At 49.1% G+C, this 25,791-nt stretch overlaps 2 protein-coding genes across 2 annotated transcripts; one reads left to right on the top strand and one right to left on the bottom strand.

Moving 5' to 3' along the window:
* Positions 1–1,630: 1,630 nt before the first annotated feature.
* SRP68 (signal recognition particle 68) lies at positions 1,631–16,100 on the bottom strand. The gene is made up of 16 exons (XM_033076897.2): positions 15,937–16,100; positions 14,026–14,092; positions 13,439–13,552; positions 12,372–12,567; positions 11,602–11,684; positions 10,450–10,559; positions 10,028–10,110; positions 9,641–9,781; positions 6,327–6,425; positions 5,985–6,049; positions 5,563–5,722; positions 4,807–4,901; positions 4,461–4,590; positions 3,986–4,061; positions 3,390–3,442; positions 1,631–2,971 (listed from the first exon to the last, which is right to left on the bottom strand). The coding sequence occupies exons 1-16, from the start codon at positions 16,082–16,084 to the stop codon at positions 2,744–2,746; spliced, it is 1,848 nt and encodes a 615-aa protein (XP_032932788.1). The 5' UTR covers positions 16,085–16,100; the 3' UTR covers positions 1,631–2,743.
* Positions 16,101–19,357: 3,257 nt separating this feature from the next.
* Positions 19,358–22,028, top strand: GALR2 (galanin receptor 2). Its single transcript, XM_033076860.1, has 2 exons — positions 19,358–19,820; positions 21,124–22,028. Exons 1-2 carry the CDS (start codon positions 19,480–19,482, stop codon positions 21,902–21,904), a joined length of 1,122 nt encoding a protein of 373 aa, XP_032932751.1. The 5' UTR covers positions 19,358–19,479; the 3' UTR covers positions 21,905–22,028.
* The last annotated feature ends 3,763 nt before the right edge of the window (positions 22,029–25,791 follow it).

Raw genomic sequence — 25,791 nt, 5'->3', positions numbered from 1 at the left:
ACCAGAAATAAACACTGCTCAGACACAGGTCTGGCACTGGTGGTGGAGTGAGGGCCATGATGAACATCTCATTCCTATTTTAATGGATGCAGTGGTACCAGGCACAGCTAGCTCAGCCTGTAATTAAAATTCCAGAGCTAATCCCAAAGATACTCCATAGGAAAAGTTGATTGAAAGCAATCCTCTTGACCATTCTGCTGGAGTTTCCTGTTTTGAGGGCAATCACATGGCCTCCTTGCCAATTAATTCATGGAAAGAGCACAAGCACTTTAAAGGAACAGCAATGAAAGGGCAGAGCAATAAGGAAGTTTCCAAGTCCCACAAGCCAGTGCTCTGCACCTGGCCCTGGCTGCTCCAGGCCCAGCACCCAGGCAGGCTCAGGGGAATTGGTTTGTTCTGCACTTCAGACACTTCACCTGCCTGCCCCGGCCCCACTGCAGGGCTAAAAGCCTCAGTTCTGTCAGTCTGGTCTGGTCTGCATCGTACAGGTGGCTTCAGTAACAAATTTTTTCCCTTCTTTACATTTTTAGGTTTCTTTTCCCAAGCCTCATCAGCACCTTCCATGATTTAAGCCACACCACTGCTCACAAACCCCACTCCATTCACCTTCCACTAACACTACACCAAAACAAACAAGCCAAGTCACCTCAGAGTGGCGTTATCTGAGCCTTGGGGCAGAAGATCCTCCTCCAGAGCTAAGTGGCCATTCCCCAGGGGTTCAGTAGCCCCAGGTGATGCTGTGACCTCAATCCTCTGAATGCTTGGGAGGCAAAGAGTGCTCAGTGTTCCTAATACAAACTACACGCCTCAGAGGTCAGGAATAAAACTTTATTGTTTTCAAACTTCTTATCTGCGTTCAACTCATCAGTTAGCTGTCAAAAGAGGGTTGGCAGAAAGAGGCCAATTGCTCTTAGGTTTTTCTAACTGTAACTAGAAAGTGGCCACAGTAGGAGTTTCCCTGGAATCAGTCCAGGCACAACACAGACCCGTGGAAGGAAAGCAGAGTTTGGTGCAAACCAAAGGAGAATATTCTGTGATTTGATCCAAAAGTTGAGAAGAGCAGCTCAGCTGGACACAGCACCAGATGAGCCTGGTCATTGTGGGCCTTCCCTTGCCTAAAAGGAAATGGGCATTATGGGGAAGAGAAAGCTGCCAGTCAAGACCAAGTTTTCTAGAAACTGCCATCTGATGAATGAAGTCTTTCACATTTCTGTACACCTCCCTTTCTTCTACAAAATGCCCCTGCAATCCAAAGGCAAAGGGGATTGGCCACGACACCAGAAATTCCCATTTTGTTTCCATGTTGCAAAAATTAAACACAAACAAGAAGTTCCTCCTCCCACCTCTTTCTTAACACACAATCCTTCTGTACTTAGAGAACTCACAAATCAGATCAACTTGGAACAAAGCAAACATTCATATTAAAATAATGGGAATTGTTCATTCCCCCCCACCATTCATCTGACATGCACCTTGCAAGGAAAATTCCCATTACAACAAAAACCCAATAATTCAAACCAGTCCTGTTACCAACCTTAATTCCAATGCCTAAAAAGGGAGAAAAAACATGAAGTCTAGACAACCAGAACAAACCTGCCAGCTACAGGCCGAGTGAAAACCCACACAGTGCTGGTGGAATCTTCCAAATGTTTTATTTAGGAACATTTCTGCCCATGTGCTGTGGGATTTTTTCCTGTTGAAGTGATCACAATTATGAAATTACCTGCACTTTCAAAGTGCCCATCCCCGTGGCACCTGGGTGCTTTATAAAAAATGCTGTCTGGCACGACAGAGATGAATTATCACTCACAAACCTACTGGTCTCCTGTTCCTCATCCCTTATTTCAGGAGTAGCTACTGACCAGGGACAAGAAACAAAGCAATAGATGAACTCCAGAAAAAGATCATCTTGTTTTCAGACAAGGTTTAGATCAGAGACAAAACGAACACCAAGAGACCCAACTTCCCAAGAAGAGCAAGTAGCTATTTCTAAAGCCACCCATGAAGCTGTTTTCCCAGGAAAATACTTTCAGGAATAGGTTCTATACTGTATTTAGGTATTTAACAAAGTGTGTGGATGAATAAAGAAGGGTGCTATTGGCCCAGAGTACAAATTCACCACCCACCACAGCAGAAATAACCATCAACATTTGACATTTGCCATCCTTACTGATAAGGAAAGAGGCTCTATTTTGTCATTTCTGAATGTTACATTCTTAAAAAATATAGAGACTTCTGGGTTGGAAGGGAAGGAGAAGTTGCCCCCTTGGCTACTGTTCCACAGCCATTGTGTGAGAGCCTCACCTTGCTGGTTTAGTTCTGCATCTACTTCTGCCTCTGTTTCCCAATTACACCCCAATTTCTTGATCAAAAAAAACCAAATTATAGTGCCAAATAATGGGGCAGAGGCAGGAATCAAATTATTTCTATGCCCTGATCCATGGTAAGTAGATGTGTTCCAGCACTGGACAGGCCACTGATCACAAACTTCTCCAAGCAGAAAGGAATTTCTCTGTGCTCCAGGTTATTTTCAGCTATTTATAGTGTATGTTTGTTTCTGAGTAATTGTTTGTCTTTAATACACTGGGAAAGAATGTGTGGGGCACAGACAAACACAGGACACAGGGGAGAAGATGGCAAAACTTCCCTCTGTTGGTTTCTGGTGCAGATATTTGTGTCCTAGAACCTCCTGGAGCTTTTCCTTCAATACAGAATAAAACCTCTGTTCCTCTGGGGTTCCTGGTTAACTTTTGAATCCAAAAATGCCCTTTATATATCCTGTGAGGCCACTCTTGGCCTTCTGCTCCACCTTGTCCTCCAGAGGTGGGAAAGCAACATGGTTAAGGGCCAGGTCAAAGAACAAGGGTTTGCATGGAATGGGCTGGAATCCTGGTGGGAAGTGCACGAGGTTGACTTGCTTGCTGACCAGGGAAGGATCCAGGCAGAAAGTCTCAAACCGTTCTGAGAGTGGCTGCAAGAGACCAAGGCAGGGACACAAATTAAACTCCAGCCACACCAAAAGGGTCAAACATCAAACAGGACTGAGCAGCAACTGAGACAAGAGAAGTTCAAGCTCCCTTGTGAGGCCTCTGGGGATTTGGAAAATGATTCAACTTCCTGTCAAACCATAGCTGCAGATCTCTGGAAAACCCTTCCCAGGTTCAGAGACAAAGCTAAATAAAGCAAGCTGCCACACTAGAAGCTGCAACCCCACTGTGTCAGGTACCTTCAGCACCAAGCCAAATAAAATCTCCTTAATTCACCAGTCACAACCAAATCCTGATCAATGTGACATTTCCTGTGTTCTGAGAGACACTCAGGTAACAGGAAAAAGGTGATGGTCATTAAGAGCACAGAATTTGGGATTTGCCTGAGCTCCTGGCTCTTACCTTGCCATCCTTGACCTGAGATGGAGACTCAGTCTCATGAGGATCATTTGCATCTGCAAAATTGAACAAAAGGGGGTAAGAATAACAGGCTTGGCCTTGGTGTAGAGTAAGATTGTCTCAGGAAGCAGCTGTGCTCCAAGCTTAGCCATGACCCTTAGTCTCTGGGATGCACAGCAGTATTTTCAGCAGAATCAATTTGATTTCTAGAGTAAGCACCACACACACTCATCTACAGCCAACACAGCCCTGCAGTGGTGGAGCTTCTCCTTCACACTGTCATGAGGTCTGGAAAGCAGCACAGACTCTGAGTGAAGCACACAGCAGAAAATGATGAGAACACCCTAAAGGGGATCTGCTAAAGCAACATTCAGGCAATAAAGGAGGCAACACACTCCTTGTCCTGGATCTCCAGCAGCAGGCACAACAAAAACAGCAGCCCAAGAAATCAAAATGAAAAGCACTTTTCCAGAGCCCACATGAATGGTGATGGAAAAACATTTAGAAAATTCAGAAATTAAATAAAAGGAATTAAATAGTTGCAGGGGCTTTAGTCAAGACACCTTACAGCAAAGTTCTAGTATAGCTGTGTTACTCACCTAAAATAGCTGCTGCTTGCAAGGAATACTTCTCTGCATTGACTTGAGTGATGAGATCCTGAACATCAGGCAGCTCCTAGAGGATTAAAGAAAATTATTTGAGAGCCTGAAATGTGCTAGTCTAAGAGTCAGAGCAAAGGTAAAATCAGACAGAGTAGGAACCAAGAAATTAATTCCTATTTTTGATAAACTTCCCCAGAAGGGGAAAAGCTACAGCATTGTGCTTCAGGCACTACAGAAGTTGTAGAAGAGAAAATGTTAAATTGTTCTGGAGTTGGTGCAAGTCTGTCCCTCCTCCAAGCAAGTGGCCAGGTGAAGTGTTCCCATGCCACCAGAAAGTCTCTGCTGTAATGAACATTATCCTTCTCCCTACCTAAAGATCAGTCTTGAATTCTAATGGCCTGGCACCTCATTAACAATAAACAGTGGGACAGAGCTGCTTCATAAAGCTTCAGCTTCAGGACTGGGTTCCTACCTTCAGGCTGTTCCTGTGAGCTCCAGCTCCCGACTGAACCTCACGGGCGTATTTCAGCACCCTCTCGTACAACACAAGGGCTTCACTCCATTTCTTTACCAGGACATAGGACTGGGCAATGAAGAAACACCTGCAACAGTCAAGAGAGCATTCCTGACATGTTTGTTATCCACACCTTTTGCCAACTGAAATATCCTTAAGTAGCAGTGGATAGTTTCCCTTTAGGAACCAGTGTCAAAGGACAGAGGAAGCTGCATCAAAGGCCTGCACAGCACACAGAGCTGTGGAGTTACAGCTTCCAAAGGTGTCATGTGTGCTAAAGAAAACCTGGCTGTTTCTCAGTCACCTGTAAGCTTTGTACACGAGTGTCTTCAATCCAATCTCCTTCTGGAAGTTCTTGTCCTCTTCCAGGCCAGGAAGTTGTGTCAGTTCCACAAGGTTCTGTGCAAAACAGAGCCAGAATAACAAACGCAGGCATTGCCTTCCTCTGGAATCTGCTGGTCTAAGAGAAAGCTGCCCCTTCTGACAAGTCAACAGAACACTCCCAGGGAAATAGTTTCCAGTTTTCTAATTATCAGTTTTCTACGCTTGTGAAGGACTCTCATTGAAACTTGGGCAAGTTGCCCTCAGGACAGACTTCCTGACACAAACAGGAATTGAGACAAAGACTCCTTAGATTTCACATGAACTGTTTTTTTCATAAGACATTTCTCTCTCTATTCACAACTCCCTCAGTTAACTGCAAAATTATGGGAGAAACTGAGAACCTGCTTATAAAGAACAAGTATTTTTAGCTGCTTTTTTCCCTGCCCAGCAGAATCTAAGGCAGCTTTAAGGGTGCTGCACAAGAGTCAGAAAGACTATTTTAAAACTGTATTAGAGTGCAGAACAAAGGACACCCACTCAAGCAGCAGGTCCTGCTCATAACTTAAAGAAGTTTTTTGTGTTTCATGCAGATGTTGAACATCTTTGAAGTACTTGAAGGTACTCAGCCACGCTTCAGACCTCATGGCAGCTCACTTGCAGTGCTGTATTTCTACAAGAACCTTTTGCAGCACAGTGCTCTGGTTTGCTGAAGAGTTGGATGTTTTCTCAGCACTACCTGCAGGATGATGTCGTAGAGGCGGATGAGGTCCTGCGGCCGCGGCGAGCGCTTGCCGTCCTCGTCCGAGCGCTGCTGCTGCAGCAGGGCCTTCTGCAGGGACTTGGCCATGCTCTCGTTGCGCTTGATGGCTGTGGACAGCTTGATGTAGGTCAAATAACTGCCAAAAAAACCAGAAATCCCATCAAACATTACTCTGTGCTCTGAGCTGGTGGTGGAAAAACATCTGGAAGGTCAACGTGAGAGTCTGGAGTAAAGCGTTTACAAAGCTCCCGAATCAGATCCTTATCTGTACAGTCATCCTTTGGGATCCCAGAGGCCCAGAACAAAAACCCCATAAAACAAAACCAAACAAAAATAAAATCTTGACATATGAACACAGCTTCTTTGCACCAGCACTGGCAGCAATGTTTGCCTATTACCTGTGTAAGTATTGGATGTTGGACACTTTCCCAGAATCATTTTCCAGAGAGTGTTCTCGCTGCTTCTGTGGGCAATGGAGACAAAACACTGCATGATTTACTTACAACTGGCAGCCAAGGGATGAAAAAACACAGAATAACTCAAGGTTTGGGTAAACCATGGAAGCTGTAACAAACTTCTAAGCAAAAGAGGGAGGGCTTCTTCATTGCTATTCCCACTCCAGTTCTGAAGAGAATAAATTCAAATTTTGCAGGTCTTTATAAAAGAAATCCCAGCAAGTTTAACAGTAAATCAGCCCCAAGGAAGCACATTGGAAGTAGAAACTGATGTTTGCTGCTTACCTGGTCTGGTTTCAATTCTTCCCGAACAGCCTGAATGGCATCTCTGCACTCACTGAGTAAAGACTCAAACAAACGTTCTTTTGTCTCCTCATTTTCTGCCTAAGAGCAAAGGAGATTCAAGACAGGTCAGAAATCAGAATTTTTTATATGATGCATGAATTAACTAAGGAGATTTAAAAAATTTTCTCCCAAATGATGTCTTTAAGATCCATGAGCAGTTAGAACTCCAAACTGTGCCTGTCTGCAACATATTCTTAGGGCAAATCTGCCAGAAATTGTGGGGAATGGGGTTGGTGCTGAGAACTGCACAGCAGTGAAGGCCTAGCAGACACAGCTCATGGCTCATTCCTTCCCTTCCTGGATGGCACCTGCACTGCTCCCTGAACTGAGGCTGGGCTTCACTGTGGGAAAGGCTCAGCAGCAGCAGAGCTGAGCAGCCTGAACTGGCAAACTCCCAATGCAGACAGCTCTTGTTATGCTGATTTAATTTTTCCCATGTGGTAAGAACATGCAGATGATTATCTTTCCTCCACTCCCACTCCAGCAATGCTCACAGTGGCAATAACTTGCTTGTTTGAAGCATTTTTCACAGCAACCATATATTTTAGCAGTAGGAGTGACTGAGTGCTTTTTTGCTGTCGCCAGAAGTTTTGTTAAAAATAAGTGAAGCAGCTTTTGGCCTTCTGCCCCAAAAGCAGAACTTGAAAACAACTTCTGAAAAACAAGTTGAAGCCTGATCTCTGCCTAATTTATTGGCCTATCGTGTACTAAATTAAGCAAGCTCCCAAACCCAAAGTCAGCCTTGATTCAGATGCTGAGAAGGAAACCAGGTGGAGATTGCAAGACTCACTGATTCAGTAAGAAAAAACTACTCTCAGTGATTGAAGGAGAATTCAAGAGCACCAGCACCATGCTCTGCCACTCCCATGTCATGTAACAATGTAAGACAAGCTTTGCTGCAATAAATTTGCAATAGTCAAAATGAATAAAAAACTGTCTAAAACATGCTCACTTTTTTATCTGTACAGCTGTACAGTCTCTGCCTCTCCACTTCCCACATTCACAAACCCAATCAGGAATGTTATTTTTACTCCCTCACAAAGCCTCAGGTATCCTGTGATGGAGGTGGTTTTTTGGGTTTGGTTTTTTTTTTTTGTTTTTAATTTAAGATTTGCTGTGAGAATTTTTAAGGTGGGACTGACTCCTGAGAGTAACCAGAGACGAGTCTGACTGCATTCTCAACCTCACCCAGAGCAGCACAGCAATTTCACTGCAAGCACAAAAATGAAAACAGACATAGCCAGATCATCACTCAGGCACAAAGAGGGCAAGGGTTGGGCCCTGCAACGAAACAAAGGTTTTCCTTTCCAAGCAAAAACTCCTTCAGCTGATTCTATGCATAAATACACCATTCTGATTTGGAAATAGGACTGAGACACAAGTGCTACAGCTGGTGATCCAACTGTCCTGACAGAACTGCACAGGTTCATCTCACAGGGTCCATGGAAACCAATCCCACAGAACCCAATTCCAAAAGTGGGGAGTGCTCAGCTGTCAGGTTTCCTTTGGTTTAAACTACTGTGAAACATCTCTGACAGTTATTGCCACCCATTTTTGCTGCAATCTAGAGATGAGCACAGAATCCTTGAGGCAATGCCAGGCAGGAGCACATCTGTGTCATGCTGCCCCTGCAGCCTTGTCACTTGTACCTGGTGAGAGCCAATGGGCCCCCAAAGTCATGCCTTCAAATCTACAAAAGGACTGACACAAGCAATTTTAAACCTGGATTCCTGTTTCAGCTTGGCTTATTTATTCTCTTCATCCCATTACCAATAAGGCACCAAAGCCAACAGTGTAATTGCATTGGGAAATTCCATTTTTACACAAAACAGACTGGTTTCACTTCTAATTAAACCCTGCAGAGCACTGCTGTTATGTCAGGGTTTCAGCTCAGTGAAGATGAGCAAAAAGGTGCCAAAGATCCCAGGAAGCACAATTCATTCACCTGAAGCTGGACTGCCCATCACAGCTGACACAATTCCAGAACTCCTGCCAAAATGGCAAGTTTTAGCCCTCTGGGAATGTAAATAGTGCTGCTGCATGCTCAGCTCTCACCAGTCCACTTAACTCCCCTGTTTAGTCAGACCTTCCCAGGAATGCAAAGCAAGATGAGAACAAATTCAGGCTGTTCTGCCACTACTTCAGAGAGCAACCAAACTGAAAAAGTCCAACTGTCAGCTGCCAGGATGGAAGTTCAATGAGGGAACTCTGAGCTGTACTTCCACCTGCTGGCCACACTGATGTGCTTCCTGAAACCAAATCCATTCAGCAATGTCCAATTCCTAACATTATTAAACACTCAGGTTTCCCACCCAGTCACATCCTGTCTATCCTACTCACACTCTTCTTACCACTATCTCCTGCTCTGCTCTTACCCCTCTGTAGGGTTTTTGTTTTATTATTGTTCTCCTGGTGATAAGAAGTTATTAATGCTGCAAAAATCCCATTTTTAGTGGCAAGAGTTGTTACTGAAGATCCTTTCATTGCCTTTTCAAACTCTTGAGTGTGTATGCAGCCACTGAAAAGCAGGATACCCCATCTGGTCACCACTTCCAAGGAAAACCTGAATGAGGTACATACTAAAGACATGCACAGTATGTACCACTGCAAATTCCAGCAAGCTGGACTTCAATGATCCTTCTGAGTACTTTCCAACTCAGGATATTATTCCATGACTGAATTAAGTGTTTCAGAACTATTACATGCGAAATTGATGTACATCCTGACATTTATTAATCCACTTCCTGAAGTTGAAAATTTCCATTAGTCAGTAAGAGAATTGAATAGATCTCATAGCACCTGCTACACCTGGCAAATGGCTATTTTTTGCTGAAAAAACCCCATGGCCAATATGCATCTTTTTTGTTTTGGCTACTCTGAAGTTGGAGCATTTGAACAAGATGCTTAAAGAAATTAGAAGAGCAATTCAAAACCAGTTATTCTTAAAAATGTAACCTTCATTTCCAAGTGATGTAATAATAATAATAATAATGGTTATCACCCTGCTGCTGGAAGGCAGCACAGAATGTTCCAAGGAGCAGAAATACTCAGAACAGATCTCCCAGAATACCTCACCCAGCTGACACTGCACCTTTGGGTTATAATCAGTATTCCTCCACTTACACCTTCAGCCTTCCAGCCCCAAGCTTGAAATAAAATGAGATTACTCAAGAGCTTTTAGTTCAGGTACCAGGCAGTGCACAGAAGGAAGGAGGATGGTGAGAAGGGCAGGATGGAGAGGGCTGCTGGGTTACCTGAGCAATTGCTGCCTCGTTGTCAGCCAGCCCCAGCAGGAAGATCCTCACTTTGTCAATCTTCACTGGGACAGTTCTCCCTCTCCACTCCACCTCACTCATCGTGGCTGCCTGCTTTGCCCGAGTCTGGGTGATCAGTGCCTGCAAAGAACACACCCAGCTTAGCAGCTTGAACTTACAGGGATGCAAAACTGAACCTCCTCAATTCATGTTAGACTTGACTATTTTGAAATCAAAGGGTTTTTGGGAAAGTGTTGTTTCCCACAGAGCCTAGGCTTGTTTGCTCACTTTTGTTCTATTCTGGCTCTTGAATGGTTTGCTGCATCAATATTCATGCTTAGCACAGTAATAATGAATACTTCAAGCTGAGGCATGCAAATAAATTACCTCCAGTTTTTCTGCAAGAAGACCTTCAGTGCCACCAGACCTCAGTCTCATCTGCATCAACTCATTCATGGCAGACTGGTCACCTGAAAGAATCAACAAATTGAGATCACACTTCCATTTGACTTCAAAATTACTTTCATATACAAAACCTAATCATTTATACAGATTTTATACTGGCAGTTTAGGGACAAGCCTGCAATTTCATTCTGACTTCATAGGCAAGCTACCACAAACTGTTATTCTGTCTTTCTACACACAACCACAGGTGCTGTTGCAAAATGACACCCTTTCTGCATTGCTAAATTGTCCCAGAACACGAGCAGAATTTGCCCAAAATATTATGGCCCCAATGTCACTTAGACCAGGGTTTAACTAAATCAATATTGCTTTCCTGTGCACAGATGAGGCCCCCCCATCCTTACCAATGTTGTAGGCACAGTAGCGGATGTTGGGCGAGATCTCCTCCACACGCTGGTTGTACAGCACAGCTTGTTCTTCTGTGAAAGCATTGGCCAGCTTTTCATAGATGGTCCTACAGCAAAAGGCAAATATTAACACTGCAGTGTGTGCCACTTGGGAGGTGCTATCCTAAGGGAACAGTTTGTGCCTGTGCTCTGGAGGATGCTATTTCAGTACCACCTGCCAGTTAACAGTAATTTCATGATTATAAGCCGCACATTACAATACAGAGTGTGATAAAAGGTATCTGTTCTATCACCATCTATTGAGGGTGGGGGCAGTGATCCTTATCTCCACAGGAGATATTCTGCTAATGGGCCATCCATTGAAACCAGGCAGGGCATTGTTCTTTATCTTTTCACAACCCATCCTTCCTCCAGCCAGTCATTTTCTGCTCATGGCCATTGAGTCCCACTGTGGCACTGATAAAATTACTGCATCCCATTGGAAGTTGCCCCAGCCAGGGGGAAGAGCCCAACATTTCTTACCAAGATAAAAACAGAGGTTTTGGGACACTAAGGGAGCCCCTTTCTCCACTGGACTCCAGAGGAAAACCGGATTTCTCCACATCACCACTGGAGCTCCGGAGGGAAACTGCACCTTGTACAGGAGCACTGCTCCAACTGAGCCACATCTGTCACTGCAGGAGGATGCAGCCACCATGGAATGGGACTGCTGCCAACACCCTGCCTGATGGGTGTCAGGTTGTACTCTGACTGTGTCAGGGTTTGGGGTTTGTTCTTTGTAGTGCTGTATTTCTATTTTAATTTCCCTAGTAAAGAACTGTTATTCCTAATTCCCATAATGTTGCCTGAAAACCCCTTGATTTCAAAATTATAATAATTTGGAGGGAGGGGGTTTACATTCTCCATTTCAAAGAGAAGCTCCTGCCTTTCTCAGCAGACATCTGTCCTCCAAACCAAAACAGCAACTTTTAGTTCTTTGTCCATATATAAGCCACACCTGATTATAAGCCGCACTTCGGGTTCAGACCAAAATTTTAGTCAAAATGGTGCGGCTTATAATCATGAAATTACGGTAACTAAACAACTCAGAGTTGTTGTACGTAACTGAAGTGATCCAACACTGTTGACTGAATGAAGTGAGGGACTCACTTGCACTTGTTGAAAGCCTCCATTGCTGCCTTCCACTCCTGGTGCTCGAAGCGAAGCATCCCGGTGAGATAAGCCATGTATGCCTGCACAGAGTGAGGGCAAGGTCACCTCCCACCTTTAGCACAAAGGCTGCTATGACTCCTATAGTCAGTGACTAAGCTTTGCCCTTTTTCTTGGAGCTTCCCACAGAAGATAAATTATTTGGATGACAGGTTACAGTTACCTACCTCTCCTCCTTTAACTGACTCTGCTACATTTCTAAGGAACCACTGAATCATAAAATGGAATCACAGAATGGAACAGGCTGGAAAGGAGCTTCAAGATCCTCTAGTTCCAACCCCCCTGCCATGGACAGGGACCTTCCATTATACAAGGCTGACCAGAAATTAAAGCAAAGATATTTCTTGTTTGTTATGCAATGGCCCACTGATGTCACAAAACTTTTTTCCCCAGAAATAAGCTATACAATGGCAGTTTAATTAATTGAGCACAGCACTGCAGCCCCTTGCTCAAAGAGCTCACAGTATTTGTTTCCTGTTTTCCAGAAAGTGAACCCCCAAATTTTGCATTCTAGGTGGTTAGTTCAGCACATTTAACAAAAAGGTAACTCAGTAGATAAGCAGTTTCTTAGGCTGTGTTGCAGCACCTTAGCTGCCCTCAATTCTTTGTATTTTTATTATCTATTGAGAGAAATTATTTCTTCACCCCAGATTCCAAAGGTTTCTCATTCAGCCTTTGGTGTACAAGAAGATGAAAGTATCAGTGGTTACCTGAGCTTCCAGTTTTGTCTTGGCATCCACCCTGTTGCTCTCACAGAGCCTCTCCAGCTCCTCAGCGTGTTTCACAGCCTTGCGCAGCCGCGAGAGCAAATGGAAGCGCTTGCGAGGCTCCGTGTTGGCCTCCTGCTTCAGCTGCATGGCGTAGCTCCAGGCCCTCTCTGCATCCATCAGGATCAGCAGCAAATACCTGCAGGGTACAGGAGGGTCCATGGGACAACAGTGACAATCAGACAAGAGTTGCATGTCCACCAGCTCTTTGCCATTTGGTCTGCCAAGTTCAATAGCAGAAGTTCAGCTTGGTTAGTAAGAGGCAGATGCTTTTACTTTTTAAAGAACTGAGCATACAAAGTCTTGTTATTCCTGACTGGTTTCTGCTGTGTTTCTCACTCAGAAGTGTAATTACCCCACTGAGGAAGAGAACTAGGTATCATTCTGTACAAATACAAGAGAATTCACATTTTAGGCCACTCTACAACCTGGTTTACTATGTTCTTAACAACAGAGGTGAATGCAGCAGCATCATGTGTTGTCTTCCCACAAGAAAAAATGGGAAATATTTCAAGTATTCCTAAAAGATGGGAAGTGAGCCCAAAATCCTGGCTTATACTCTCTGTCAGATGAGCATTCTGTCAAATTTAAAAGATTTAAGTAAAACTTGCAGTGCAATACTGCTGTTCAAATGGAAGGGACTGCATCTCCAACCACAACCTTGCTGGCTACACCATTTACATTGCCAGCATTTCCACAGCTACCTTGCAACAAACCTGAATAAGCATTTCCTCTTCAATGTCACAGAATTTACTGATTATGAAAAGAATCCATTTGCAACTATGAGTGAAGAGAAGGAACAGGCTGTTTCTATGCCTTTTTCTACTGGTTGAAGCTGGATCTGAGCAGTGTCTCTTGCACCTGCACTTTTATCAATATTACCAACACATCTCTGAAAAGAAATGTTTTGGATGATATTGCACTGAATAGTTTTCCACCTGAAACAGAAATTACTGAAAGGAAACTCTCCAGTAACACACTGAATTCTCAATTCCACCCAGTCCCTGTACCTGTTGTCTGAGAGAATCTCTTCAGTCACTTTCTTCCCAGTGAACTTGTGCCTGTTGCCCATCTTGAAGTTGAGAGTTTTGCGGAGCCGCCTCAGCCTGCGGGAGCAATAACCCCTAAAAAAAGACAACCACAGTCAGTTTGGCCAAAGAGGACAACTTTGTTTCTGTTTATTGCCCTATCCAAACAGAAAAAATAAAACAAAAGAAGAATAAAGGTTGTACCATGCAATGTTTTAACAATTAAAACTCCATGTGTGACATATGGTAGCTCAAAAACTACCTGTAAAGTAGTAATTAATAGAAAAAAAGGTGAGAAGACATGCAGTTATTAATAACCTTGACAAATCAGGGTGATGTGCTCATTACTAACTGCTTTATGTGTGTTTATTGAACACTGAGTTCTGGAGGAGCACAGTGCCTACCAGGGAGGTGTGAACACAAACTCCTATGGGCAGTGGAGATGCAAGAGCCAGCCTGGACAGACACAGCACAGTGTTCACCTGGTAGATGGGTTCTGCTGCCTGCTATGGGGGGTTACATTTGAAATGAAGTGAAGCCAAGCCCCAGGAGCAGCTCCCAACACTAACCTGTATCTCTGGAAGTCCCCATGCCTCAGGCCGTGCTGCTGCTGTGACTCCTTCACGATCTGCAGGACTGCAGCTCGCGTTAAGGCACACTCAAAATAACAGCAGGGAACCCCACAGATCCCATGGACAAATGCACTTCCAACAGTGGGGCACCCCAAAACCTCCTAAAAGCAGAGCTGAGGGAGTTGATGGTTCTAAGCCACGTCACGAGTCCATGGTTCCCTGCAGAGCTCCTGAGTGAGCGACAAATCTCAAGCACCAACTCCTCCAGACATCCACGGGAGTGCTGCTGTCACCACAGATCATTTTGGGATAAGCAGCTGTGCCAAAAGATGCATCCAGAATACACCTGACAGCCCCAGCCTGGCTATAGGACTTCCCCAGCCACACTTCTGACCCAGTTTTGGAGGAAAAACTGAGGTAGAGAAGCTTTCCTGCCCTGGAGTGTCCCCTTGCTCAGGAAAAGGATAAAAACACCCTGATCAGAATCACTGCTGCCTCCCCAGCACAGTTTCCACAAACAAAGTGCCTTCTGAGCACAGAACCTCATAAAAAGAGCTTTTGGAAATAACTCCAGGGCTGATTGTCTCCATTTTTCAGCATATTTCTTGCTGCACATTGCTGTAACAAGGGTCTGTGACACAAAGCACTGCCCTGTGACCTGGGACACCATCACTCCATCATTTCCATCCAGTCTCCACATCCTTCAGTGTATTTGCACAGTTCCTGCACTCCCTTTATTCCCTCAGTTATTCCTACCAAATAAAACCATGCCACATTCTAGTAAACCTGATGTTTCCCATTCAGTTTACAATGCAGGTTACTTTGTGAAAAAAAGTCTGCACCATACACAAGAAATGTCTATTCTATATGTATTCATATCCTAAAATTTCCCTTTCAAGCTTTATCAAGAACTCTCTAAAGAAAACCCACAACCAGACTGTACAACAGCCCCAACAAAAGAAACACTATTACTATATAACTAAAAAACCACCAAACATTTAAAGTTTAAAATGCCAGATGTCTATCAAAGTGTTTTCTTGGGACTACACCTAAAAGAAAGTCTCTGATGTACTAAAACCTGAACCAATAATTATTCTATATTTGCAGAACAACCAAGTCAAACTGCAATGTCTCAACACAGCCCTCCTCATCCTTGCCGTCTACCCAAGTTTTTTTTCAGACTATCTTTTATCCTGTACAGTTACTTGCTGAATTCATATTCCATTATTTTTTTTCATTGACTTAGACACTTCCAGCATTCACAGGGCAACTGCTATGCTTTCATCTTACTCAACACTTACTGACTACATAACACCTGCCATATGCCACGTGGAAAACTGCAACCTGATTTCCCTTGGGTCTCCCTCTGACCCAGCTCTATCACAGCTGTGCAGCTGGACTGGTTTCACATCGAAGTTTCACCTACAAAAACTCCACGAGCTTTACATGCTGAGATTTCAGAAGCACTAAATCTGCAGGAGCCAGTCTGCCACCTCAGCGCACCTATTACGATTTTTTTATATATTACTGCTCACTTCAAGCTGCAATATCCCCACGAGTAGCTCACGTGTAACCTGCTCTTATCCTAAAGCACAGGGCCCAGCACACAGCGCTGCTGTGGAGACTGACGCCAGCTATCACGCGGTTCGGAAGGAGACGTAGCACAGGTAGAGCGCAATTCCACAAATCAGGAAAGCCAGGTTTTAGCCAAACCAAACCCTCACGCAGGCCCAGGCCAGCACTGCCTGCATGCCCGGGGTGTCTCTGCACGGGGCCCGAGGCTGGACCAGGGGAGCCCCCGCCGTCCCTGCCCGCCCGAGCCCCGCGAGCCCCGCGCTGCCGCCACGTCCCCCCGCCGCCCACGGGGCCGGGCCTGCCACGTCCCCCCGCCGCCGCTGCGCAGGATGCTCTCCAGGCCCAGGCTGTCGCCGAGGCCGCCGGGCTGCGGCCCCGCCGGCCGCTCGTTTTCCTTGTTGTCCTTGCCGTCCTTGTGGTCCTTGTTCTCCTCCGCTCCGGCCCCGCGGCCGCCGCCGCCTCCCTGACGCTCCGCCGCCATCTTGCGCCGGGGCCGCGGTGCATCACGGGCCGGGGAGCGGCGCGAGCGGCCGCGCGGGGGCCGCCGGGAACGGGGAGGACCCGGGGGGAGCCCGGGATGGGGATCGGGGGAGGCCAGGCTGGCCCTCACGCAGCGCTCGGACACATCCCGCTGGCCCTTCTGCCCCTGTCCCGCTCATCCATCCCGGACTGAGCTCCCCCCCGCTCCGTCACAGTGCTCTGCCCAATGCTGACCCCAAAATCAGCCCCCAGGGTCACCCACCCAAGCCTGTCCCTCTCCCCCACCCCAGCACTGACCCTCAAATCAGCCCTTTGGGAGAGGGGATTTAAATTCCCCAGGACCAGCACTAAAAACAAAACCTCCCACCTCTAGCTACCTTAACCCCTCCGGGCTGTGCACCTGGTAAAAGAAGAGACTGCAGTTATCTCACTTAATCCTGGAGCTATTTCACGGTGTAAGCACTTAGGACCAGGCCCTTTTGCACACGGGGTTGAACACCTCATTTGGGACAAACACCAAACTTGAGCACCTAATGGTAATATTTACACAAACCCTTGTAAGTACAAACTGCTCGTGTCCCCAGACCCATCTCTGCCAGCCCTGGGCTCTGCCTGCCTGGCTGCACTTTGCTGTCGCCCTACAAGAAGCAATTTGGCTCCTCTCCCCTTCCAAGGGCTCAGCTATGTCCTGTTATTCCTGCTTTAAAACTTCTCCTTTCCTCTCACAGACAGCAAAGCTGAAAGGGAAAAAAAAAAAAAGAAATAAAAATCAACCCAAGTCCTCAAGTTGCAGCTTTCTGTGCAAATCTTTTGAACTGTCTGCTCCAGGCTCCAAATGCATCTCCCAGGAATTCATTCCCTATGTGAACCAAACCGTGCTCCAGGATGATGCTGAACTAAGCAGGCATAGTAATTAAAGCCTATTTTACAAACAACAGCTCCTCTCTTGCAGCTGTGGTAGTTCAGACAGACTTGGGTTAGGCTGGCACAGCAGCACCCACCCTCAGGTGCCCAAAAAACCACCCCAAAGGACCTATTCCAGTCAGGACAGCCACCAGCTGTGGCACAGGCACATTTCTACCACACCACCTTCCTTGTACGCTGGCACAAAGCTTTGCTGCTCCTCTGGATTCTGGAAATGGGAGGATAAAACGAGAATTCCTCCTGCAGAGCTGGCTCTGCTCTCCCCCAGGGCAGGGGGACAGGAGGGTCACACAGCAGCCCCTCATGGAGCAGAGCCTTGAGAGGAGCCTTGCAGCAAGGCTGAGCTGCCTTTGGTGTCACAGGAATTGCTGCAGAGAATAAATCCACAGAGTTACAGGCTCCAGGCACTCACATGCCTCTGCCAGCCCAGCCCTGCAGCCTGCAAGGGCTAAGAGGCCCACAACCTGCCTTTTCCTGTTGATTTTGGCCAGAGGATCTTGCTTTTGGGGATCTAGATCATTCTCCTGCACCCCTGCCCAAATAACCATCTGTGTCTCAGGACAAGAATCTACTTTTCTTCTATTTAGTTTTATACTGCTACTCGTGAGTTTTACTGATATTTGGGAAGAAACTGAGTGTTTTCCCGTGTTGGATTTTTTTTTTAAATATTCTGCAGCATAAGGGTACACCCGGCCTTTCTGCAGGCTGACCAAAGACACCACCAGTACCATCATCCACACACCTTGTGGTACCTGAGGACACAGGTGAGGACACAGGACAGGTCCCACAGGGTGAAACCTCCCTGGGACTGGGGCACCTGGGGCCAGGCTTTCCCCACGGTTTCCAGCAACGTCCATGGTCGTGGCTGGGGATGTGGACAGGAGCGGCTCCCTGAGGGCATGAGGACAGTCTGGGATCAGGAGAGGAAGGCAGAATTGTGCCCTGTGTCCCAGCAGCTCCTTGAACCCTGTGGTGTGGCCGATTTTCCGCTGTGCTGCTCCTAATTACCTGCTTTTCCCTGCGGGATGTCATCAGGAGCATCCTCACACCGAAGGGTCTGTTCACTTCCCCACGCACCTCCTCCAAACGGGAGCTGGTTTTTGGGAGCTCCCTGTGGGCAGCCGAGGGCTCTGTGTGCTGTGGTGGCAATGTCACAGGGCTGTGAGTGTCCCCAGAGCTCTCAGCACGGCAGGCTCAGCTCTGAACGCCCACTGAGAAGCTGCGGAGTGAGTTAGTTAGAGGAGTAATTGATGCATTAAATATTTCTCTCTCCACAGGAGCAAAACACGGCAGGCTGAGGTGGGGTCAGACCAAGAGTCCTTGGAGAGCTGATTGCACCGGCCGGTCCCCAGACTTCCATCAGTGCAGGACCAAAAAAGCAGTTTTGCAGGAAGAAGACACGGCATGAAAAAGATTTGTTCTCGCTGCAACGTATCACGCTGCTCTCCAGCCGTGGGGAGAAATACAGTTTCTCCTGAAAACCTGGGCTCACCTCGGCTGTTTTGGTGCGAGGATTTAGCTGGACAGTTCGGACACATTGGCAGTCAGAGGACCCCTATTCCTAAAAACCAGCCCTGCAGCCCCTGGGGTTGAACAAACCCTCCTCCAGCGACTGCTTAGAGGGGGGCGATAATAAATCCCCGCTGACGCCTCGCTTTGGGTGCCCAGCTCCCTTTGGGGTGCCCAGCTCGGCTGCTCCAGCCCCGCCTGACACTCCCCGAGGGGAGCGGGGCCGGGATCCCCTCCCCGGGGCCGGGCGGGAGCCGCGCCCCGGAGCCCCCCGGGCCCCCCCGCTCCGCCGGCGGAGCACCGAGAGCGCCGGAGCCGCCCCGAGCGCCCGCGGGCTCCCGCACACCCGGAGGAGGTGAAGGGCGCCCGGCTCCCCCGCACACCCGGAGGAGGTGAAGGGCGCCCGGCTCCCCCGCACACCCGGAGGAGGTGAAGGGCGCCCGGCTCCCCCGCACACCCGGAGGAGGTGAAGGGTGCCCGGCTCCCCCGCACCCCCGCCGGCTCCCCGTGCAGCCCGGCGGGACCCCCGCACGCTCCCCACGCTCCCCCTTTCCCGTGCATCTCCCGTGCGCTCTCCGTGCACGCCTTTTACCGTTCTCCCCCTTCCCGTGCATCCCTGTGTGCTCCCCGCTGTAGGTCTCCTTGCATCCCCTTTTTCCGTGCAATCCCTGCTGACCTCTCCGTGCACCCCCTTTTCCTTTTCATCCCTACTCCACTCCCCACTGCACGTCTCTTCCTGTCCACCCCTTTCCTGTGCATCCCTGGTGTGCTCCTCACTGACCTTCCCCTGCACCCCCTTTTCCCTTTTCCTCCCTTCTGTGCTCCCCAGCGTGCTCTCCCCGCACTCCCCTTCCCCTGGTACTCCCCACACTGATCTCTCTGTGCACCCCCTCACCCTGTGTGACCCTCGGTGCCTTCTCCACGCACACTCTCCGCTCCAGCCCTGTCCGTGCACTCCCGGCCATGAACGGCTCGCTGGCGGGCTCCGGGGCGGGCTGGCAGCCCGAGTCCGTGATCATCCCACTCGTGTACTTCGTCATCTTCCTCGTGGGCACGGTGGGCAACAGCCTGGTCCTGGCCGTGCTGCTGCGCAATGGGCAGGTGAAGAACACAACCAACCTCTTCATCCTCAACCTGGGGGTGGCTGACCTCTGCTTCATCCTCTTCTGCGTCCCTTTCCAAGCCACCATCTACACCCTGGAGGGATGGGTCTTCGGGCCCTTCATGTGCAAGGCCGTCCACTTCTTCATCTACCTCACCATGTATGCCAGCAGCTTCACCCTGGCCACCGTCTCCCTCGACAGGTAGGAAAAGGAACAGGGGGGTACGGGGCTCCCTGCACCCTGAGGCTCCCCTTTCTCTGGATACCAACAGGGCAGGGAGGGGACAAAATCCCCTGGAGCTAAATCCTGAGTGCTGTGATCTCCCCGGGCTCCTGGGGGAATCAAGGAGCGTGTCCCTTGCTGTGTTCAAGCAAGTGCAACCACCCAGTGTGAGGTCCTGCAGAAGGCTGGGTGGGGATCCCTGGCCCCAGTGCCCAGCTGGAGGAAGCTTTCCGACTCTGAGGCTCTAGGACTGGGATTTATCCACAGGCCCTGGCAGTGAAATGAGGATGAAAAATGAGAAGGAAGCAAAGCTCAGTCCCTGTGCGGTTCTGGCTCTTCCTGGGATGTAGGAGACAGTCCCTATGCTCCTAACAGCCCCAGCAAAGCAGGCAGACCTCAAGGAGAAAACAAAGACTGGGATGTTTGAGCTGATTTTCCCACTCTCCTCTTCTTTTAGCAAAAAGCCCCTTTCTGTCCCAGTGATTATCCCAGCCATTCCAGGGGGGGTTTGACTGGGAAGCCTGTTGCTCCTGCCTGTGCTTTACCTCAGTCCCTGCCTCTGCAAGGGCTGGTGACCCTGCACTAAGTGAGAGGCTGGGAGCTCCTGGTGCTGCTCCCCTCAGCCCAAAACCTGCGAGATGGGATGTGAAAGTCCATAGGCCAGTTCCCTGGGGGGCCCTGCAGCCCAGCTGGATGTGTCCTGCCATCCCAGCACAGCACAGCACTGGCTGCTGACAGCATCCCCAGGAGCTAAAACACATCCAGGGGCTGCCTCTCCCCCTGTATCCCACGGAGCAGAGGGAACAGATGTGTTGAGCAAGGGAGGGCTTGCAAAAGCCTCAGATCTGGGTGCTCTTAAGGGATCAGCTAATTACAGAATTGAGGAGGTGTGATATGCTCTCACATATGCCAGTGTAAGGAATTCTGTACCTGGGAATCCTGGGCACTTGCTCCTGCCTTTGTATCCTCACTGTTCCAAGCACTTGTGCCACACAGTGATGGGCAAGTGAGGGCTTGCTGGATTAGGGGAGGGACAGGATGGGACCATCCCTATTGCCCCACAACCACTGCTAAGAGCAGAGGGTGATGGGACAGGGTCAGGGAGAGGATCTTCCTCAATCCTTTGTGCTGCACAGGGAACTTAAGAAGCACCAGGGAATCAGTTTTGTGACTAACTGCCCTGGAAAGTTGAAATCCACAATTTCTGCCCTCTCCAATCTGCTCCTGGTGATGCTCTCTCTGTGCAGGACTGCAGCCACCTCCCTCTCCCTTTCCCCTGCAGGTACTTGGCCATACGATACCCTCTGCACTCCAGGGAGCTGAGGACACCCAGGAACGCCCTCCTGGCCATTTGTCTCATCTGGGGGCTCTCCTTTATCTTCTCGGGCCCTTACCTCACCTACTACCAGGAGTTCCAGCTGGCCAACCTGACCGTGTGCCACCCCATCTGGGAGATCTCCCAGCGCAAGATCATGGACATCTGCACCTTCATCTTCAGCTACATCATCCCGGTGCTCATCCTGAGCCTCACTTACGTGCGGACTATTCGCTACCTCTGGCGCTCTGTGGACCCTCTCCAAGACATGTCAGAATCCAAGAAGGCCAAGAGGAAGGTTACCATGATGATCATCATTGTTGCTGTCCTGTTCTGCCTCTGCTGGCTGCCCCATCACCTGGTCATCCTCTGCATGTGGTTTGGGTACTTCCCCCTGAACCACTCCACGTACGTGCTCCGCATCCTCTCGCACGTCATCTCCTACGCCAACTCCTGCGTGAACCCCATCGTCTACGCCCTGGTCTCCAAACACTTTCGCAAGGGTTTCAAGAAGATCTTCAGCTGCCTCCTGCACAAGAAGGCAGCACACAAGGTGCACGTGGCCCAGGCTGCCAACACGGTCAGCACGCTGGAGGCAGAGCTCAGTGAGGTGACCCAGCTGAGCGAAGCGCTGCCCGGCCACTCCGCTGTGCGCTGCAGGGTCTCCGCACAGCCCTGGGGGGAGGCAGAGCTGGTGGGACAGCAGCAGAGAGCAGATGGCTCCTCTGTCACCTTCAATATCAGCTAGCACAGCTTTCTGCCACCCCACGGCTTTGCAGTCTCCTGCAGCATCACTGGGGCCAAGCTACATTCTGGATTGAAATGGATCCAGTTGAACCCTTTTCATTCAAATGCATCCAGATACCATAACCGTGATGCTGCTGATACAAACTCAGCCAAGAACCAACCAAGGACAGAATTTGCTTCCACCAAGCACTTGCTGAGCAGAGAGATCAAACTCAAGAATCCACTGCCATGTGTAAACACCTGTTCCTCTGTCAGGGACAGACTTACTCCCTGTTGCATCTACACCGAGAGCCTGTGAAAAGCTCTGTCCCCTCCAACCAATACAGCATCTGGAGTTAGTGTCTGCACTTTTAGGGACATTTGGAAAGTCTTGGTTTGTGTCCTGGTTTAGGAGCTGCATCCCAGGGCAGCGCTGGGCACAAGCCCAGCTCAGGTAGGAAAATTCAGGAGCAAAGAACAGAAGGTCACCAAGGGGATGGAGGTTGTTTGCCAGGAATGCACAGCCATGGACCCATGGTGGGGGAAGGATTTTAATGCCTTTGGACAGCTTGGGGACTGCTCAGCATCTCAAGCAGGTGAGATGCTCATGGAGACAAGCAGGGCACTGATGCTGCTTCCCTGAGACAGAACAGCCAAGGCTGTGTGAGAGCTGGGGGTGCCCAGCAAGCCCAGGAAGCCTCAATAAAGCCCCTCCATCCCACCTGCCGTGTTCAGATCCTTTGAGAAGCACCACAGCTGCAGTGGAGGTGAGGCAGGGGGGTGGTGGGACCTGCTGGATGCAGGGGAGCTGAGGGAGGATGGAGGATGTGGGTGATGCCCCAGCACATCCCTGGAGGGGTGCACTGCAGCATAAGAATGTCACTGAGCCCGCTGAGTGCAGCTGCCCACAAGAGGCTGCTGTGATTCACACTCCCACCTCTTAACCCTGCAAAGGCTCCACGGGTGCCTGAGCTCTGTGACTGCCACCAACCAAGGGCTTTAAGTGAAGCCCTTCCTCTTCTTTACCAAAAGAGCAACACTGGGCTAGGATCAAGTCATCCTTTTGAAAACCCCATGGCAGAGCACAGCCAGAGGTGGTGGCTAAAGTACAGGGGAGCTGGGATGAGCTGTGCATCCCTACAATTCCCAGGTGTATACCCCAACAACCCCCGTGAAGATCATGTCTCTATAAACTGCCATTACAAGGGCTCTGTCTGCACAGATTTCACTGTTGTGAATCCTCACAGCAGAGCTCCCCAGGACTGGGATGGGTATTTCTGTCCAGGACTCTGGCTCTCCCTGGGGTTCTGGTCCTGACACAGCCCTCTTCCACCCAGCCCCAGTGCTTGGCCTTCCTTTCTTGAGCAGCTTTTGACTGTAAAATATTTCTTTTCCCCTGCTGAGTGTTATTATAACCAGATCTTCCTCTCCCCACAGAGAGGGCCATAAATTGGCCAACCTCCTCCTATCAGCAATGGTGATATTTAGTCTAGTCCTGTTCTCAGCATAAGTCACAGAGAGCAGTGTATAAGCAGCTCCATTAATTACATCTGCATTTATCTCCCTGCTCAGCCCTTCACAGCCAGGGAAAACATTGAAGCAGCTGCACAAACACAGTTAAAAGCCTTACTTTTCTCGTGCCCTCATCTACCTCTGCTCAGAGAGCCTCAGGATCTGACTCTAATGATCCCACACACACTGAGGGGTTCAGTCCACTCTCCTGGACAGTTATCAGCTCACCTTGGGGATGGAGATGTTGGCCCATCACCTCTGCACTGCCCAGGGGCACAGGTTGCTGTGCTGGCATGACAGGGGTGCAATACACCCCATGTCCCCTGTCAGAGACACAATTCTGCTCCCCCATCCATCCCACCCCAAGAGTCTCCCAAGCCCATGGCTGAGCCTGCCAACTGCTCTAGGGCTGCCCAGCCATGCCATGACCACTTTGAAGACACATCCCAGGACACCCCTAACTCAGCTCCCAGCCCAAAGCATCACTGTGGCTCCTCTCCCAGTCTGTGGGCACCACTGGCACCTGCTTATTTCTGGTCACTGTTCAGCAACGAAGTCCCAAAGGGTGACAGTGGGCTGGGGGGCTGCACCTCACTGCTCCAGCACCCCCAAATCCCCTCTGACATGCACCATGGCTCACTTGGCAGCTCTCACCCTCTCCAGGAGCAGGGAGAGCCCGGGTGATGGTCAGACAGCAAGAGCAAGGATTTCACAAGGTCGGGGCTTTGTGTTGTGACACATGCAACACCCCTCCTCATTTTATGGATCCTCACTCATCAGTTGGCTCTCACTTATCTGCAGGCTGTAAGAGTGAAGCCAGATCATTACACTGTTTAGAGCAAACACAGAATTAGAGAAAAAAGCCCCCTCCAGCTTATCTGACACTGCCCCTGCTCATCTGAGGAGGAAATCATTGCACTCACACCCAGCCTGTGCCTCTACGAGCCCTCCAAGGGCAAACACAAGGTTTTGCTGCCAACAAAACCACATTGGGAAGCTACTTTCTCCCTCAGATAACAGAGCACATCAGGCCCAGATGGAAAAGACAAGAGCATCAGGATCTGCTGACACTCAACATGCTCTCAGCTGAGAGAAATGGGCTCCTGGTCCATTCCCTTGGGAGGTCTTATGTTAAGAGCACTGCAAGTCCCTATGTTCCAGTTAAAATTTAATAAAAGCATATTTAACTGGAAGTGAAAAATGAATAGGCTAAACTGAGCTCCCATCAAGCCCAGGAATGGGCAGGGAGATGAGGGACACTTGGCTGAAACCTCAGTTAGTGTGAACTTTCCAGTGAGCTTTCCACACAGATTTATCATTAGGGTTAGATAAGTCATTTTGGTTTGTGGGGTTGTTTTCAAATACTTACTCTGCCAAATTTGCTCCCCAATCTGAGGCAGCAGGCAGCACCCCCAGACCCTGGCACAGCCCCCAGCATGAGCTACTGGGCAGCTAAAAAAACAAACAATGCAGAAATAGGGCTCTGGCCCCAAAACCTTGGAAATTAGAGACACCTTCCCTGTGTCAGGGCAGAATGGGAGGCGAGGGAAGGGTATCAAACCTTGAGCCTTGGGGGAGGCAGAGGGGGTTCAGCCCCATCTGTGGCCCCTTGCCATGGTCTCAGCACAACTCCAGGCTCCACTCTCAGCTCTTAGGGGGGCATGAAGGGCTCAGTTGTGAGAGGGTCAGACTGTGCTGGCTGCCATGGTCGCTCTTAATTAACGTGTTGCAAACACATTCCTTACCATAAAAAGCCAAGGAGCACACGGAGCCCTCCCCTGGTGCTGCACAGTGCTGGGCATAGCTCAGCCTGGAGGCTCCCCTGCTCCCACCCTGAGGAAGGGTTGGCTCAGAAAGAAGGTGCTGCTGCTCCCAAAGCAGGTCTGGCTCCCCACATTCATCCCCTGTGCAAGGGAGAGGCAGACAGTGAGGGAATGCTTAGAGCCAGGCTGAGTGGGAGGCTGGATTTAGGGACCAGGTGGCTCAGCTTTCCCTTTAACTCAGGGAAATGAGGGTCTTGATTTCCACCTGGGAGCAACAGAAGTTACCTGTTCTCCCAGGGAATCACCTCCTCACTGCACAGATATCACCAAGCCCAGCTCTCAGCCCCCAGCAGCCTCTTACCCCCATTCCTTCTTCCAGATGCAGATGGGGCATCCCTGGGGTAGAAACAGTGCAGTCAGCTACCGGTGCTGGTAATGGAGTGACCAGGAGGGAGCAGGATATTTTGCATCCCATATCTGGCTGCATCTACCCCCCACAGCCCTGGTCTGGTACAGCTTTTCTGGGGCAACAGGCTGACAGCAAAGCAAAGCCCAGAAAGGCCTCTTTTGGTGGGGGCATGCAGAGACATTCCCAGAGCCTCTGGAGAACGGGATGTGGCCCCATCCCAGACCC

This window comes from Catharus ustulatus, chromosome 20 (genome assembly GCF_009819885.2).
Source record: "Catharus ustulatus isolate bCatUst1 chromosome 20, bCatUst1.pri.v2, whole genome shotgun sequence".
Lineage (NCBI taxonomy): Eukaryota > Metazoa > Chordata > Aves > Passeriformes > Turdidae > Catharus > Catharus ustulatus.
Note: the sequence above shows the minus strand (reverse complement) of the source record. Positions and strands in the feature narration are given on the sequence as shown.

Bases quoted from the DNA above. Each gene is read 5' to 3' on its own strand.
- GALR2 (XM_033076860.1), top strand. From the start codon at position 19,480: ATGAACGGCTCGCTGGCGGGCTCCGGGGCGGGCTGGCAGCCCGAGTCC. The intron at 19,821-21,123 runs GTAGGAAAAGGA...TTTCCCCTGCAG, and splicing joins GCCACCGTCTCCCTCGACAG to GTACTTGGCCATACGATACC.
- SRP68 (XM_033076897.2), bottom strand. From the start codon at position 16,084: ATGGCGGCGGAGCGTCAGGGAGGCGGCGGCGGCCGCGGGGCCGGAGCG. The intron at 13,553-14,025 runs GTTAGTGTTGGG...GTCTTTTTTTAG, and splicing joins GGGGACTTCCAGAGATACAG to GGGTTATTGCTCCCGCAGGC. The intron at 9,782-10,027 runs GTAATTTATTTG...TGTTCTTTGCAG, and splicing joins TTCTTGCAGAAAAACTGGAG to GCACTGATCACCCAGACTCG.